General features: G+C 39.2%; 1 protein-coding gene across 2 annotated transcripts in view; it reads left to right on the forward strand.

Moving 5' to 3' along the window:
• Nucleotides 1-17,794, forward strand: part of TBC1D19 (TBC1 domain family member 19) — a 141,153-nt gene that overhangs the window by 67,354 nt on the left and 56,005 nt on the right. Inside the window, exons 12-13 of one of the 2 annotated variants that reach the window (XM_075858854.1) lie at nt 13,797-13,871; nt 16,770-16,832. The exons of the other annotated variant lie outside the window; for it this stretch is intronic. Coding sequence (XP_075714969.1) covers nt 13,797-13,871; nt 16,770-16,832 — 138 coding nt within the window. The remainder of the gene's footprint in view (nt 1-13,796; nt 13,872-16,769; nt 16,833-17,794) is intronic. 2 annotated transcript variants of the gene reach the window in all.

The raw sequence follows: 17,794 nt of genomic DNA on the forward strand, positions 1-17,794 counted from the left end.
GAAGTTTTGATCGGCGGTGGTCCGATCGCTAAAACGAATTGGCAATAGCGTTTGGGTGAGCTCTGTGTCACTTAGTCTCTGACCGACTTTCCTTGGAAAGCCGAGCAAGAGGTGTACGGGCTCGTAGACTTTTTATGAGCCCGTACACCGCTCTGAGGAAAGCCGATCAGTAGCGAAGCGGCACAGCGCTCACACAAGCGTTTCTGCCGCTTCATTTTAGCGATCGGTAGGGGTGTCAATGCTCTGATTTGGCTTTCAGCTTGTAACTTATACATCAACAACTATGTAGCCAGCCAGTAATGCAAACGTTAAAGCTTATGAGGTTGCATTTTATTTTGCTTTATGACTGCAGAAAAAAATAATAAGATAATCAGAAGAAAATAATTTCCAGCTGTCTTTAAATCACCTGGCCGAGAAAGGGGCTATTGTGTTCTATGGTGACTTGGGTTGGTGGTAGACCGCATTCTCACAGAAGCCATGAGGGGCATGAATGAAAAGTCATGTTCTCCAGGCCATTTTCATTACAGATGCAGAATGGGAGTTTGTCCTGATTGATCAGGATGACTCATATGGGACTTTTATATAAATTTGGTAAAATAAATGGGAGCTTTTAATAAGCCTGATTATGTCCACTAAGACAGGACTCCAGAAGCAATGCCCACGATATGCACTAATTCCGCACATCCTTTGTTGCAAGCTGATCAAAATGCTTACTCTGTATTCTTCTTCAAGTTTTATTTTCTATCATACATTAATTCTTCTTTTGTAAAATCTAGACTGGCTTGTATTTTTCCATTAACACATGTTCCCACTTTCCCCTTTACATTTCAATTTTCAAATTGATATCTATGGGGCTGCTGCAAAAGAGGCGGAAAGACCTTCGACCCTAAACTGTATGAACATTTTTACTTTGTGTTTAGTTTTACACTCTGTAACCTAAAAACTAGTTCTGGGAATGAAAGAGCACATGACAGTTCTCCTATGGTTCATCACCTACTTCAGGAGTCTGTCTCGAAAGTTGGACATTCGTAGCTGGAGAGCCTCGACTTGTTAATTATTTAGACAGCAGACTTGTGCAGAATGCCCAGCAGCTCAGACTGCCAATATGTTCTCTTCAGAATATGTCTCTCAGGGCTAATTTAATAATCAGCTGGAACCGTTTCTTAACTCTGGCAACTTTTATTGTCAGGCTGTTTCTACGTTAATTGATCCTTGGAAGGATAACAAGGAGTAAGGCAAAGGAAAGAAAGATTAGAACACTATTATTCATTTTGGTCTGTCTCATCACTCAGCCGTGTAATATGCCTGCTATCTTCTGGACTGAAGGGTTGTGACCATGGGTCTTTCTAATTTGTTAATAATTGCATCCATTCTCCTTTCATACAATAATCCAAATTTCCTCAGTATGATTCTGTACAATAGTCATTCCGGAAGTAAGCAGATTTATCATTGAGGAGCTTTTCCTATGAGACTTGCAGCAGCAGTAATATTGCTTGTTAAAATACCCCAAAATCATGGCATTAATGGCGCAGTTCACATATAGCATACCGTACTGGAATAAGGATTATTTCCTTAATTCCCTTCATCTGGGACGTATAGTCCTGCCTATAGCTAGTCTTGTAAGTTATGTGTAACATGTAAACTCAGTGTTCAAACTTTTATACTGGAGAGGTATTCTGTCTATGGCTTCCAAAGTTTACCCTACCAGAAATATGAACAACATAGACAATGGTCCGCACAATATTTGAAAGTGGTTTAGAACAACTCCATGCATATATTTAAACCAACTCGAAAAAATTAAGTTATAAAATCCACAAATGCACAATGAGCAGAATATTATGAATTTAAAATATAAATTTTATTAAATAAATTTAAAATACAGAATGAGAAAATTGCCAACTTGGTTTTACCATTGCCTTTGTCAATCTGGTGTATCCCTACATACTCTGACATAGTTAGCACTGATTAGAAAGACAATTGCTTCTTCTGCACCCCTGGGGAGCAAACTGACTATGCTATTTCTTGCTCACGAACAACTGGACTAACCCACATGAAGTCCGTTTTAGTTTATGGATTTTCACACATGCATTATAAATATCTCAAACATTTCTTAGCTTGCCTTTCAAATATTTTCCCACTAAAGCATAAATTATTATTGTACAGAAGCTCTAAACCTTTTATATGCAGCATGCCCTTGTTTTACATTAGTCAAATACTGGGCTCACCCCTTGTAGAGCTGCTGATCTTTAGTATTCCTAACTTATCTCTTATTCAAGAAAACAGTAAGTCGATTTTCTGGCTATACTATATTATTGGTTTGTAGTTTTCCATTTTAAAATCATGAGCCCTCTTTACACATGTGAACCCCCACCCCGCAACGTCCTAGTAGGGCCAGACACTATTATATTGGCAGCTCAGAGGTTGTGGATCCCTCTACCCCTATGAGGACACCAGTACTATAAATGGCTTTGCATCAAGCCAAAAATTAAAGTTGCGCCTCTGTATATGTGTATATATTGTAAGGGTGTGACTGGCAAGGTGGTAGATTCTGTGTCTATTCCATCATCTACACACGGTGATGGGCTCCAAGCATTGCCTGCGCACAGTAAAAGAAAAACACTTTACTGTTTAAGTGTATGTTAACACGGGTCGCATGTGCTTCAGAAAAGTCTGCAGCTTCATCTGACCCAGAACCCACATCCCCAGTTTCCAGGCTGGTCCATATACAGCCGGCCTACTTTGATGACTTTTCATCACATGTGGCCTCTGCAGGCTGTAATTGGGTGCAGGTGTCACGTAATGAAACGTCATCACAGGAGGCCGCTTTTACACAGAGCAACTGGAAACGCAGGGACGCAGTGCTGTGAGATCACCAGGAGAGGTGAAGTACTTTTTTTTTTTTTTTTTTTTTAAACTTTGATAATTATTAATACTATTTATTTATTTTTTATTTTTTTTTAATCTGCAGAATTCACTGCGAATCATTTGGTTTGAAATTTGACTTCCCCCTTTGAACTCCATGGGAAAATTTGGCAACAAATGCGCAGTCATTCTGCAACAAAAAAAAAAGATGCTGTGTTTTTTTTATCTGGACTGCAAGTAAATTTATGCATTTATTCTGTAAGAATTTTATATATCTATATATATATATATATATATATATTTATGAATTGGGTTCTAACTAAATGATGACTATTAGGGCTTATTCAGACGAACGTGATATACGTTCGTGCAACGCGCGTGATTTTCACGCGCCTCGCACGGACCTATATTAGTCTATGGGGCCGTGCAGACAGTCCGTGATTTTTACGCAGCGTGTGTCCGCTGCGTAAAACTCACGACCTGTCTTATATTTCTGCGTTTTTCGCGTATCACGCACCTATTGAAGTCAATGGGTGCGTGAAAATCACGCGCACCAACACGGAAGCACTTCCGTGGGACGCGCGTGATTCGCGCAACAGCAGTGAAAAGTATGAATGAAAACAGAAAAGCACCACGTGCTTTTCTGTTTACAAACATACAAATAGAGAGTCATGATGGCGGCTGCGCAAAAAGCACGCAGCCGCGCACCATATGATCATGACACACAGAGCTGTTAAGTGCCTTTTGCGCATGCAAAACACCGCGTTTTTTGCGTGCGCAAAACGCACACGCTCGTGTGAATCCGGCCTTATAGTATGCAACTGGTTCACGTTACTGTTTGCTTACATTTTAAATAGATATACACAGAGGACTAGAAGTCATGCTCTCTATACATTTTCCCGGTTTCAGTGCCATAGAAAGACATCAGTCGGGTTGATTGTCTACCTCTTCTAGCAGGAAGTCCAAGCACAAAATGCTGCTTCATTCACAGTTTGGACACATTCAAGCCTACTGGAAAGACCACACTGTAGAGAATAAAAAGATTTTGTATGGGACTGTGAGCTGTTTCCATACAAACTATATGCATTGGGCTTTTTGGCAGTTTTTGAATTTGCCAGATTTTTTATTTCATTCTTTATAATCCCTTTTATGAGGCCTAATTCACTTTTGAGCATTGTGAGAAACTAGACGTGGACCACACATCCACAATATATACGTTGATCTGCTAGGCATAATTTATAAACATAAACGTGAGGTTCTTTGTTAACATTTTGATCAAATTGTATAAGCCCACTTGCCACTTCACGGCGACCTCTCAAAAAGTGGGTCCCTACTCTACTGGTTGCAGCACCGCATGGTGGCCACTGCCACCGCAGCACAACAACATGTGAACAGATAGAATAAGCTCAATGTTAACAAAGAACCTCGTTAATGTTTGTAAATTTTTGCCTAGCAGCTATAGCTCAATGTATTACAAGTTGATGTGCGGTCCATGTCTAGTCTCACATACTGATATTATACAGTGTATCCCCCTTACTTGGTACCAGCACTCCACATATCTAGCCCAGGTGATTTTAATTAGGGAATGACCTCATAAGTGTTTCTGCTCTTGCCTGTGCTCTCAGTTGGCCACTAGGAGCACATGGAAAGGCGAGCTTGTAAAAATCTGTTCTGGTACTGTGTGGTTGTGTCTGTCCCTGTGGTACTACACTTGTGGGGGGATGCGACTCAGAGCCAAGGAGGCTTGGCGTGGCCTGACCGCATGTGTGCTTTTGGGCCTCTGGGTTGCTGCCTCTGCATGAGCGGTGCTGCAACCAGTAGAGTAGGGACCCACTTTTTGAGAGGTCGCCGTGAAGTGGCAAGTGGGCTTATACAATTTGATCAAAATGTTAACAAAGAACCTCGTTCATGCTAGGCAAAAAATGTATAAACATTAATAGATCAATGTATTACAAGTAGATGTGCGGTCCATGTCTAGTCTCACATACCAATACTAATTCACTTTTGAGTCGCACATGAACTAAAACAGGATCACTGGTTCTGATAGTTTTGTAAAGTAATATTTGTAGTCTTTGTATAGGTACAAATTTGGAAACGGATTGTGCTTACACAGGTATATCTCTCTTCCCCCCCCCCCCCATTTTTTTCCCAGTGGCACAAGTAATCAGTTGAACAACACACCTACTATTTTTGTTCTTTGTTTCAAAGATATTTATTGAATGAAAGGCATAAAAATAGTAATACTGATTTCTGTGTATTGTAATTCAATACTAAACAACCAAGATATAGATGTGGCTGGAGCAACTAGGTAAGGCTCAAGGGCTTTGAGGTGGTTCTAATGTTCACAATGTGAACGCATCTTATCCAGTCGTATTCAGGGTCCGTGCCACACAGATCCTGAATATGGCGTCCATAGAAATCAATGGGTCTGTACTATCCCTTGGTGTGCCTCCAGTTTTACATGAAGGCACAATAAGATGGCAAAAGCAAAAAAACGGTTGCCGTATTACGGGGGCAGACATTGCCAAAAATGTTGATGGCAGCCAAAGAGATGGCGTACTCAGAAGAGCGCTTGTCCCATGTGTTGGGGGTCTCAGCAACCAGACCAACACCAATCCAAACTGTTCACGTGTCTACATGGAATGTCAGAAGTTTTCTAGAATGGAAGTTACCCTTTAAGTGACATTTGCAATTATATAAATTTTGCATTTGAAAATACCATATCCGCATGCAGCAGCTTCACCGTTCCGCAGTCCAGTACAAGTTGATCAATGAACATCAAGTGAAAAAAAGACCCCTGGAAAGAAGCAGTATGAGCTGCCGTCTTGTAAATTCATCCTGGATTTATCTTCATTGCCTTCATTGGCCCTAAAGTAACAGGCAGGGTCTCTGAACACGTTACACTTTAGGATTTGAGCGATATGAGACAATGAAGTCATGGAAATGTTCAGCTATATATAGTAGTAGAATTGGTAGTCCTCTATAGACAAATTGTCTTCGATATGTGATATTAATTAGAAAAGCCACTTGAAGAGCACAAAGTCAATTTCTTGAATGTTTTGACTGCCTTTAGATCTTATGAGTGCACAAATCCTGAGATGATTTGACCAAAGTAGTCGTGCCCATGGCTACTAACAGGAAGAAAACCTAAGGTTAATAGCCAAACGTGAACACCATTCTGTTTTATTTTAATTTAACATAGTTTCAAATAGCTTTTTTGTTTCATTATATAATATATCTTTATAGGTGTTTGAGCTCCATTTTTATGATACAGAGCTCCAAATCTTCTGCATAGCTAATGAGTTAAATGATAAAATTCTGTCCGTCTGCAGCCACAACTAGGGGGAACTTAGGCGCTAATTGCATACTGTTTTGACGTTGAACTTGATAATAAAATAGCATGTAGTAAATTACTAATCTCCCTCTAGTGGTGGCTGCGGCCTGCCAACATTCTCATAAATCATTTCACTCTATGGGGAGAACATTTCATATGCCAGTCTTAATATAAAGAAAGTTCGAGTAAGATGCTACACATTTATTAAGAGCCGAATGCTCTCACCCGTCTGTGTGCCTTCCATTGTGCCTTCCTTTTCCCCTCTTCACATTCGGCAGAAAAAAAAAAGCATAGTTACCTCACTGCTCCTCTTCTCCCCTCCAGGTCCAATCAGTCTACCTCAAAATTTGTCGCCTGATACAAGGTCCTGACGCCGAGCAGTGTCAAGGCCTTATATGCGACGCAGCACTCCACGGAGTCAGTGCTGCATCACATACAATGTCCTGACGCTGCCCAGCGGCAGCACGTTATATGAGCCACTGCATGCTAAGGGGCGTAAATTATAATAAATTTCTCTGCCTAATATGGCAGTTTTGAGAAACCACACTCTTTTTTTTTTTTTATTATTTATTTATTTTCAAATTGTTAAAGGGCAGCAAAAAAGGGCAAAAGTCTGGGTAATTTTGCTTCTTTGCTACGCCAGAAAACTGGCGTAGAATGGTTGATAAATTCCACCCCTTTGTTTATGCAGGAGATTTGAAGCACTTTACAATGTAAATAGGAATCTAGATGTAAAACTTGGTAAATACTTGGCTTTATTGTATTTGCACCAATTTTAAGTTATTTTATGTTGTTTTCTACCTTTATATCCATAACTGCTTGCAAAGCTAGTTCAAACTTCTGCTGGTTTCTTTTGGTCCAGACAATAGTTTATCAGAGTAGTAACTATCATCTGATCTGCCGCAATTTTTAGCTAGGATTTAATTATAATAGAGGCTGCTATGGGGCCCTTGGAGGGGGAAGTCTATTCCAGGTTGGTCCCCTCCCCAATATAATGCAATGTTGGCATACAAGGAAGTGGAAAATGTACTAGAGTAATAAAAATAAATGAAAATCTACGGTTTTTCTAATAAAATGTAGTTTTAGCTTAGATTTTTCCATTTTTACAATAGATAAAGGAGAAAAGAGCACGCCAACATTTGTAACGTGAACTCTTCTGAGCACGGCAATACCCCATATGTGGTAATAAACTGTTGTTTGGACACATGGCAGGACTCAGGTGGGAAGAAGCACCATTTGGCTTTCAGTGCTGGAATGGTTTTCGTTTGCCATGTCGCATTTGTAAAGCCCTTGGGCCAAAACTCTGGAAAACCCCCAAAAGTGACCTAATTTGGGAACTAAAGCCCTCAAGGAATTTATTGAGGGGTATAGTGAGCATTTAGACCGCACAGGTATTTTGTGGAATTAGGCCGTGAAAATTAATATCAAATTTTTTTCCACTAAAATGTTGATATTTGTTATTTCTACAAGGGTTAAAGGAGAAAAAGCACCCCGACATTTGTAAGCCAATCTCTCCCGAGTACGGCAATATCCCAAATGCGGTCATAAACTGCTGTTTGGATACACGTCAGTGCTCAGAAAGGCAGGAGCGCTACTTGGCATGCAGATTTTGCTGGAATGTTTTTTGGGTGTCATGTCGCATTTGCAAAACCCCTGCCGGACCAAATCACCAAAAGTTACCCCATTTGGGAATCTATACCCCTGAAGGAATTTATCAAGGGGTATAGTGAGCATTTTGACCCTACAGGCTTCTTGCTGAATTTAGTGAAATTCTACTATGAAATTTAGAATTAAATATTTTCTGACCATACGTGGAAATTTTAAATTTTTACTATTAATAAAGGAGAAAAAGCACCACAACATTTGAAAATTAATTTCTCCCAATTACGGCAATACCCCATATGGGGTCATAAACTGCTGTTTAGACACTCGGCAGCGCTCAGAAAGCAGGAGCGCTATTTGGCATGCAGATTTTGCTGGCTTGGATTTTGGGCGCCGTGTTGAATTTGCAAAACCCTGAGGTACCGGAGAACAGTGGAAGCCCCCAAGAAGTGACCCCATTTTAGAAACTACACCCACAAGGAATTATTTGCCTGGACATATGACAGGGCTCAGAAGTGAAGAGCACCATGCGCATTTGAGGTCTATTTTAGTGATTTTCACAGCATTGGCCCACAATTGCAGGGCTCTGAGGTCAAATAGTAAAACAAACCCCCAAGTAGTGACCCCTATTTTGGAAACTACAGCCCTTAACCTCTTAATGACCAGCCTATTTTAAACCTTAATGACCAAGGTATTTTTTACGGTTTTCCATCGTCGCATTCCAAGAGCTATAACTTTTTTATTTTTGCGTCGACATAGCTGTATAAGGTCTTGTTTTTTGCGGGACAAGTTGTATTTTTTAATAGCACCATTTTGAGGTACATATTATTTATTGATTAACTTTTATTAACTTTAGTTTGGGGGGGAATAGAAAAAAAACTTAAATTTGGCCATACTTTTTCGCGTCCTAAATCTATGCCGTTTACCGTGTAGTATAAATAACATAATAACTTTATTCAGCGGGTTGTTATGATTGCAACGATACCAAATTTGTATCAATTTTGTATGTGTTACTACTTTTACACAGTGTAAACCCTTTTTGTTTTTTCAAAATTATTTGTTTTTGTGTCTCCATAATTGAAGAGCCATAACTTTTTTTATTGTTCCGCCGATGCAGTTGTATGAGGCCTTTGTTTTTGCGGGAAGACTTGTAGTTTTTATTGGTACCATTTTGGAGTAGATTCGACTTTTTTGATTACTTTTTATCACATTTTTTATCAAGTCAGGATTCACATAAAACAGCAATTTTTCCATAGTTCTTTAATTTTTTACGGCGTTCACCGTGTGAGTTAAATAATGTAATAGATTTATAGTCGGGATCGTTACGGACGCGGCGATACCAAATATGCGTGACGTTTTTACTTTATTTTGTTTTTTTAATTATTCATTTTTTTTTCCCATTTTTTTTTAAATTAACTTTTGTATTGCAGTGTATTACTGCCTGTCCGTTTAAAACGGACAGGCATCTGCTAGGACATGCCTCTGGCATGACCTAGCAGGCATTCCCTACAGACAGACCTGGTGGCCTTTATTAGGCCCCCGGCTACCATATCAAACACAGACACTCGGCGATCTTATTGCTAGGTGTTGGTGGGAGAGAGAGGGAGCTCCCTCCCTCTCTCCAAAACCACTCAGATGCGGTGCACGCTATTGAGCGCCGCATCTGAGGGGTTAAACGGATGAGATCGATACTTATATCGATCTTGCACGTTCGAGCAGGGACGCCCCCAGCCCTCAGCTACATCTGGCAGCTGAGAGCAGGGAGATTTGACAGTTCCCTGCTCTGTTTATTTATTCATTCAGATGCAGCGCCGTAAAGGCTTATGCATCAGAATAAAGCACATTAGTGGCCGCCGTGAAAAGGCGTATTGGCGGTCACTAACGGGTTAAGGCATTTTAAGGGGTGTAGCGAGCATTTTGACTACACAGGTGTTTTTTTTTTTCATTCAAAATTAATACGCAGCGGATAGTGAAAATTAAAATTTTCCACTGATCTGCCATTTTAGTGCACAATATGTTGTGCCCAGTTTGTGCCACCGAAGACAAATACCTCATAAAATGTTAAGTGGGTTCTCCAGAGTATGGCGATGCCATATATGTGGATGTAAACTGCTATTTGTGCACGCTGTAGGGTTCAGAAGGGAGGGAGCGCCATTTGGCTTTTGGAGCGTAGATTTTGGTAGTAGTTCTGTTTGGGGTTTTGCTGGTATTTCAGTTTATAATGTGGGGGCATATGTAAGCTGGGCAGAGTACATCAGGGCACAATAAGAGGGTATAATAATGCAGTAAATAAATAATAATTGATAGATATTTGGCCAGTGTCGCACTGATAAATGGTGCCCAATCTTATCCGCTTTTGGAACGATCTGCACAGCTTGATAAGCTGTGTGAGGGCTTATTTGTTGCGGGACAATCTGTAGTTTTCATTGGTACCATTTTGGGGTACATGCAATTTTTTTGATTACTTTTTCTTCCATTTTTGGCAAGCAAGGTGACCAAAAACCAGCAATTCGAACAATTTTTTTATTCTTTTTGTTTTTTTACGGCAGGCTATAAATTAAAATTTTGATTTATTCTGCGGGTCAATACGGTTACGGCAATACCATATTTATATAGTTTTTTTTAATGTTTGCACAATAAAATCACTTTCTTTTAAATTTACTTATTTTTTGTGTCATCATATTTTTTTTTGCGGGACCGGTTGTAGTTTTTATTGGTACTATTTTGAGGCACATTTTTTTCTGATCTCTAATGCATTGCACTACCCATGTAGTGCAATGCATTAGGGCTGTCAGTGATTCACTGACAGCAAGCCTATTAGGTCCTGTCTCTGGACAGAGCCAAATAGGCTAGCGTACGTGGCAGACCAGGAGGCCATTGTTAGGCCTCCAGTTGCCATAGTAATGATTGACATCCTCGCGATCACATTGTGTCGATGCCGATCGCTACAAACCACTAAGATGCCGCGATCGCTTTTGATCGCAGCATCTAAGGGTTTACATAGTACAGTTGAAAAAAAAGACACGTCCATCAAGTTCAACCAAGGGATGGGAAAAGGGAAGGGAAACATTTCTACACATAGGAGCTAATATTTTTTTGTTCTTGGAAATTGTCTAAGCCTTTTTTGAAGCCATCTACTGTCCCTGCTGTGACCAGCTCCTGTGGTAGGTTATTCCACAGATTCACAGTTCTCACAGTAAAGAAGGCTTGTCGCCTCTGCAGGTTGGACCTTTTTTTCTCCAGATGGAGGGAGTGCCCCCTTGTTTTTTGAGGGGGTTTTACATGGAACAGGATTTCACCATATTTTTTGTATGTGCCATTCATATATTTGTGTAAGTTAATCATCGTCTTTTTTCAAGGCTAAATAGGTTTCATTATTTTAATCTTTCCTCATAACTTCGATTCTCCATGCCCCTTATTAGCTTGGTTGCTCTTCTTTGTATTTTTTCCAACTCCAGGGCATCCTTTCTATGAACTGGAGCCCAGAACTGAACTGCATATTCTAGATGAGGCTTCACTAATGCTTTGTAAAGTGGTAATATTATATCCCTGTCCCGCGAGTCCATGCCTCTTTTAATGCACGACAATATCTTGCTGGCCTTGGAAGCAGCTGATTGACATTGCATTCTGTTGTTATTTAGTTTATGCTCTACAAGTACACCCAGATCCTTCTCAACAAGTGACTCCCCCAGTGTAGCTCCCCCTAGGACATATGATGCATGCAGGTTGTTGGTACCCATATGCATAACTTTACATTTATCTACATTAAACTTAATTTGCCAAGTGGACGCCCAAACACTTAGTTTGTTTAAATCCGCTTGCAATTTACTTTAATCTTCCATAGACTGAACATTACTAGATAGCTTGGTGTCATCTGCAAAAATAGAAATAGTGCTATTAATCCCATTCTCTATATCATTAATAAATAAGTTGAATAATAGTGGTCCCAGCACGGAACCCTGGGGTACACCACTTATAACTGGGGACCATTCAGAATAGGAATCATTGACCACAACTCTCTGGATACGGTCCTTGAGCCAATTCTCAATCCAATTGCAAACTATACTTTCTAAACCTATAGTCCTTAATTTACCGATTAGACGTCTATGAGGGACAGTGTCAATTGCAATGTCCAAAAACACTATATTCACAGCGGCCCCTCTGTCTAGGCTTCTGCTCACTTCTTCATAAAAACGAATCAGGTTGGTTTGACAACTTCTGTCCTTAGTAAAACCGTGCTGGCTGTCACTTTGAATACTATTTTTTTGTCACATAATCCTGTATATAGTCCCTCAATAGCCCCTCAAACATTTTCCCCACGATGGATGTTAAGCTTACTGATCTATAATTACCCGGGGAAGACCGAGAGCCCATTTTGAAAATAGGCACCACATTTGCCCTGCACCAGTCCCTTGGCACTATACCAGTCACTAGAGAATCTCTAAATATTATGAAGAGGGGGACAGAAATAACTGAACTAAGCTCTTTAATAACTCTAGGGTGTAACCCATCTGGTCCTGGGGCCTTGTGTACATTTATTTAATTTAACTTCGCTTTGACCATATCTACAGTCATCCAATTCAGTATATCAAATGATATATTAACAGCACTGGCAGCGGCTACATCAGCTGCTCTTTCTTCTGTTGTATATACAGAGCTAAAGAACCCATTTAATAACTCTGCCGTCTCTTGATCCCCTGTGACCAACTCCCCATTACCACTATCTAGGGGTCCTACTTGTTCAGACCTTGGCTTTTTTTCATTTATATACTTGAAGAATGTTTTGGGTTTTGTTTTAGTATCCTTGGTCACCTGCCTTAAATTTTTTATTTTTTTTGCTTATTTTATAACTTTTTTACAGATTTTATTAAGCTCTTTATATTTTACAAAGGCTACAGCTGTACCCTCAGATTTGTATTTTTCAAATGCCCTTTTTTTGTCATGTATTCCACTTTTACAGAAGGTGTAAGCCATGTGGGATTTAATTTGAGTCGTTTATACTTGTTACCTATAGGAATAAATCTTGCACTATAATTACCCAAAGTAGATTTGAAAATCTCCCATTTATCATTTGTTAATGGCAGGAATCTCTGCCGTTACAGCACGGGGTCAGCTGTAACATACAGCCAACACCGGTGGCTGATGTTGCATGCTCAGCTTCTGAGCCTGCGCCATATTCGTTTTGCGGCTGGAAGCCTTTTTAGGCTTCGGTATTTGGTAGACAGGAGGCCATTGTTAGGCGTCCAGTCTGCCAGAACAGCCATCGGAACCCTGTGATTTGCGGGGTTCCGATCTACTAGGAAACATCATAGATGCAGCGGTCGCTTTTGAGCGCTGCATCTAAGGGGTTAATCTGCCATTTCGTAGGCTAGCACCTGTCCTGGCCATGCAGCAGGGTGTCAGCTGTATTATACACCTGACACCCGCTGGCTATGGTGCGGGATCAGCTTCTGAGTCCGCATCAGCAACACAGCGTATCAGTACATTGGATGTCGTTAAGGGGTCAAATTACTTTTGTACTATTTCTTCTCTATGTTTAACTTGATACTGATAATGCTACTTTTATTATAGTAAAGACAATTATTCGCATTAACCCCAGTGGTGTTGTGAAAAATTTACATTTGACTAAACTACAAATGCAAGTATGTAACACAATCATGTTGGTGAAGGGAAGTCAAATCCAGTCTGAGCCCAGTTCCATCGCACAGGGTAGTGAGGTGGGGGTTGTGATCTTGGGCCTCATTTATACTGCCACCTTGTGGTTAAGATTGTGTGGCATTAAGTTTGGAAGGACCGTATAAATAGGTGTATGAAGCAACATTTCATGGTAAAACAATAAGATATATATATATATATATACATATATATATATATATATATATATATATAAATGTCTTACTGTTTTACCATGCTGTGTCTACACAAGTACATGATTTTTTTTTGGTTTCTACCAATATTTATTTTTCCGAAATCTCTTTTGTGCCTTAATTTTTTTTAGGACATCTTGTACTATGAGCAGCTTAAATCGAATGTAATTCAGCATGACCTTTTATCCGACAGCCTGATTTACAAGGTTAGTAATCTGGATTTATTGCTTTCTGTCACAAGTCAAGAAACATTTGTATTCCATCAAATTCTTGTGACTCGATATGTTTATAGGTGCTGTCATGAAGCACGTTCAGGAAAACCAGGTGCTCTGATGAATTTATTTCCAAGAAACAGGATGTGACTGCATTGTTTTACAGCAATAACATCACATATCGTCGCCATATGGTGATAAATTCCAGTGTATTCTAATATTCCTTCTATAATAATTATTATTTATTTATAAAGCGCTAATTTTCCTTCACTATGATTATATTTGTTGCAAGACTGAATGCTCTCTATGTTTTCAAAGTATCAGATTTAAAGGGATTGTCCACAATCGGGGCTTTTTTTTTATACTGATAACCTATCCACAGGATAGGTCATCATCAGTATATGATCGGTGGGGGTCCGACACCCGGGCCCCGCACCAATCAGCTGGCAAGGCTGTATTCGGATGCCAGAAACTCTACAGGGGTCGGTGCAGAAAGTAGAAGGCTCCCACCACAGTATAGCGGCCGTGCTGCAGCTTTGCTCCTATTCACGTGAATAGGAGCGGAGCTGCAGTAACTCAGTACGGCCACTATACTGTGTTCAGAGCCGTCTGCTTCCCAGACTAAATGTCAATATTAATCCAGACCAGACCCCAAAATTAATTTATACCCAAAAATTAAGCCAGTCTTCACACCAGACCCCATAATTACCCGGAGGGTAAGAATTTTTCTAAATAAATTTTACCCTTTGACAACAATTAGTTAGTACTGCAAGATTCTTCAAGACAAGTTTTTGTATGCTACACAAAAGAAACGACCTTCATATGCCTGGAGCGCTTCATGTTGTTCTCTTTCAAGATGTCCCTAATGCATTTAAAGCATATGGTAATTGAACATGGTCCTCCATGGGCAATGAAGGTGCAAGAGATAAGCATAGTTTTAGAAATAAGTTTATTTCAATGTACAGGCTGCAGGCAATCTAGTATACGTAATCGTCATTGTTATTGGAAGTACCATTTATGTACTGGGCCAGTCATACTAATAGGGTTGAATAGTTATGCATTCCGTTATTTTGTTTTTAAATGTACCTACCTGGTAGGGCCAAAGTTCTTTGCTGACTAATATATAAATAAATAGATTATTAGATCATTTATATTTTCAACCCTCGTGGAGGAAATTAGAAAGTTTTTTTTTTTTTTTCTAAGAATTCTTTGAGAGAGTCCAGACATTTAGGGCACGCACCAGTGAACATATTGATTGTATAGTAGAAAATAGAAACGGGAGACATGATTTCTCTTGCATTCTGCACCTTTATTAGACTTTTACATCGTTTCTCTTGCTTACCTAACTGATCTCTTCTACCACTTCTCTTCCGGCTTTGTGTCTTTATAACTATATTTTTCCGCTTCTTCTTCTATGATGTTGTTTCAGATCTACAAAGCTGTTTTTTTTTTAAAGGGAAACTGTCCACTTGTTTTTGAACAACCAACCGCCACCAACCTGTTATATAGTTTTGTAATATCTTCATAATGATGCCTATATTTCTTCTGTCCATTCCTTCAAAAAGCGATAATTTAACTTCGAAATTGCTGTTTGCTGTATGTTAATGAGGTTTTTTTTTTTTATATATTATGGAGACACTCCTGAACTATGCTTCCTAGGTATCGTATTTATTGCAGTTAAAAGGGTTTTCCAGAGAGATAAATTTGATGGCCTATCCTCCGGATAAACCATCACTATCTGATCAATGGGGGTCTGACTCAGCCGATCGGTTGTTTTAAAGGGTCTGCGGCACTCATGCGAACGCTGCTTCCCCTTCATTGCTCACGCTGATCAATAATGTCAAATGTCGACACACTTGCACTGGTGGTTGACAGTATTACAGCCTTCTCCTATTCCAGACAGACCTTTTTGGCCTAACCTGTGTATAGCCCAGCAATTTTAGATCCCTGGAAAACGCCTTTAACCCCTTCCCGACATTGGACGTATCCATACGCCAAAGTCGGGTAGGGGAAGTATGGAGCAGGCTCACGGAGTGAACCCGCTCCATACTATGCCGGTGTCGGCTGTTTGTTACAGCCGACACTTCAGAGTAACGAGCGGCATCGCGCTCGAGCGCAATCCCGCTCGTTTGACTCGTTAAATGCTGCGGTCAATACCGACCGCAGCATTTAAAGCGTTAGAAAGAGGGGGGCGACCCCCGCTAACAGCTCATCGCGCCCCCTTTCAGAATCACGATATACTTCAATTAAAAAAATATTAAAAGTTCAAAAAAAAAACCTTTTCCCATTTTCCCCTTAGAGCATAGTAAAAAAATTAATAAATAAACATAATTGGTATCGCCGCGTCCGTAAAAGTCTGAACTATTACAATAGATCATTATTTAACCCACACGGTGAACGCCGTAAAAAAAAAATTGTAAACACCAGAATGTCTATTTTTTTGGTCACCTCATCTCCCATAAAAAATGAAATAAAAAGTGATCAAACCGTCACATGTACACGAAAATGGTATTATTAAAAATGACAGCTCATCCCACAAAAAATAAACCTCATACCAGTTAATCGACGGAAAAATAAAAAAGTTATGGCTCTCGGAATTTGGCGACACAAAATAAGTTTTCTTTTTTACACTCAAAAAAATATATATTTGGTATCGCCGTAATCGTATTGACCCACAGAATAAAGTTAACATGTTGTTTTAATTGCACAGTGAATTCTGTAAAAACGGCGCGCAAAAAAACATGGAGGAATCGCTGTTTTTTTTAATTTTCTACCCGACAAATAATTTTTTTCCCCGTTTCCTAGTACATTATACAATTGTTGGCATGCATATACTAGTACTGATGAAGGCAATTTATCTGACATGTAGTTTTTATGTTGCCTTTTTTATAGGATGTTAAGTTGACAGCTAGCAATGATGATTACTATTTTGTATTTGAAGATTATCTTTATCAGGTATGTCACATCAGATTATTATTGTATTTAATTTGTTTGAATGATGTGGGGTTAATTTTGTTTCTCAATCACTTCTAGTGCTCACATATCATGACAGGCTGCTCAGACGTCAGTAGGAAAACATTATAATGCAGTATTGTAACTGTTTTCTTATATTATACTGATTTTATGTTTATGTGTGTGTATGTGTATATATGTGTGGGTGTGTGTATATATATATGTATATATATATATATTTACACATACACATATATACATGTTTGTTCAATATTTATTATTTTATCACCTACTTATTCAGCACTGTTTTCTTTTGCATAGGGATTTTTACATGATCACTTATTGGTTTGCTTTAATAAATGTTCAGGGTTGGACAAGTTCCAATTATCCTGTTTTCATGTTGACAAAAAAAATAATCTCCCTAGTGATTAGGATATGTCCACCTCATTTACTTATTTACTCATTTATCACAGTAAAGATCCACTCGGATGGCATCCTGCCCTATGATGTATTGACAAAAAAACTTGATATTCTTATGCTGCAGAATTTGATGCTAGAGAACACTGACATTAACACCTTAATGACAGGCCAATTTTGCTTTTTTTTTTTTATTTATTTTTTTCATTTTTCCCTCCCCCACATACCAAAAGCCATAATTTTTATTTATTTTTTTTTTTTTCCCGTCGACCCAGCAGTGTGAGGGCTTGATTTTTGTGGGACTACTTGTTGTTTTTCATGGCACCATTTAATGTACCATATCATGTACTGGGAAACTGAAAATCATTTCTTTGTGGGGTGAAATGGTCAAAAAAGAGATTCTGCCAGTGCTTTTGGGTTTCATTTTTATGGCATTCCTCTTGTTGTAAAACGACATGTTCACTTTATTCTACAATTATTGTAATAACAAATGTATATTGTTTTTTTTTGTGTTTTACCACATGTACAAAAAAACTATTTGTTAAAAA

The sequence above is a fragment of the Rhinoderma darwinii genome, chromosome 1, assembly GCF_050947455.1.
Source record: "Rhinoderma darwinii isolate aRhiDar2 chromosome 1, aRhiDar2.hap1, whole genome shotgun sequence".
In the NCBI taxonomy this organism is placed as follows: Eukaryota; Metazoa; Chordata; class Amphibia; order Anura; family Rhinodermatidae; genus Rhinoderma; species Rhinoderma darwinii.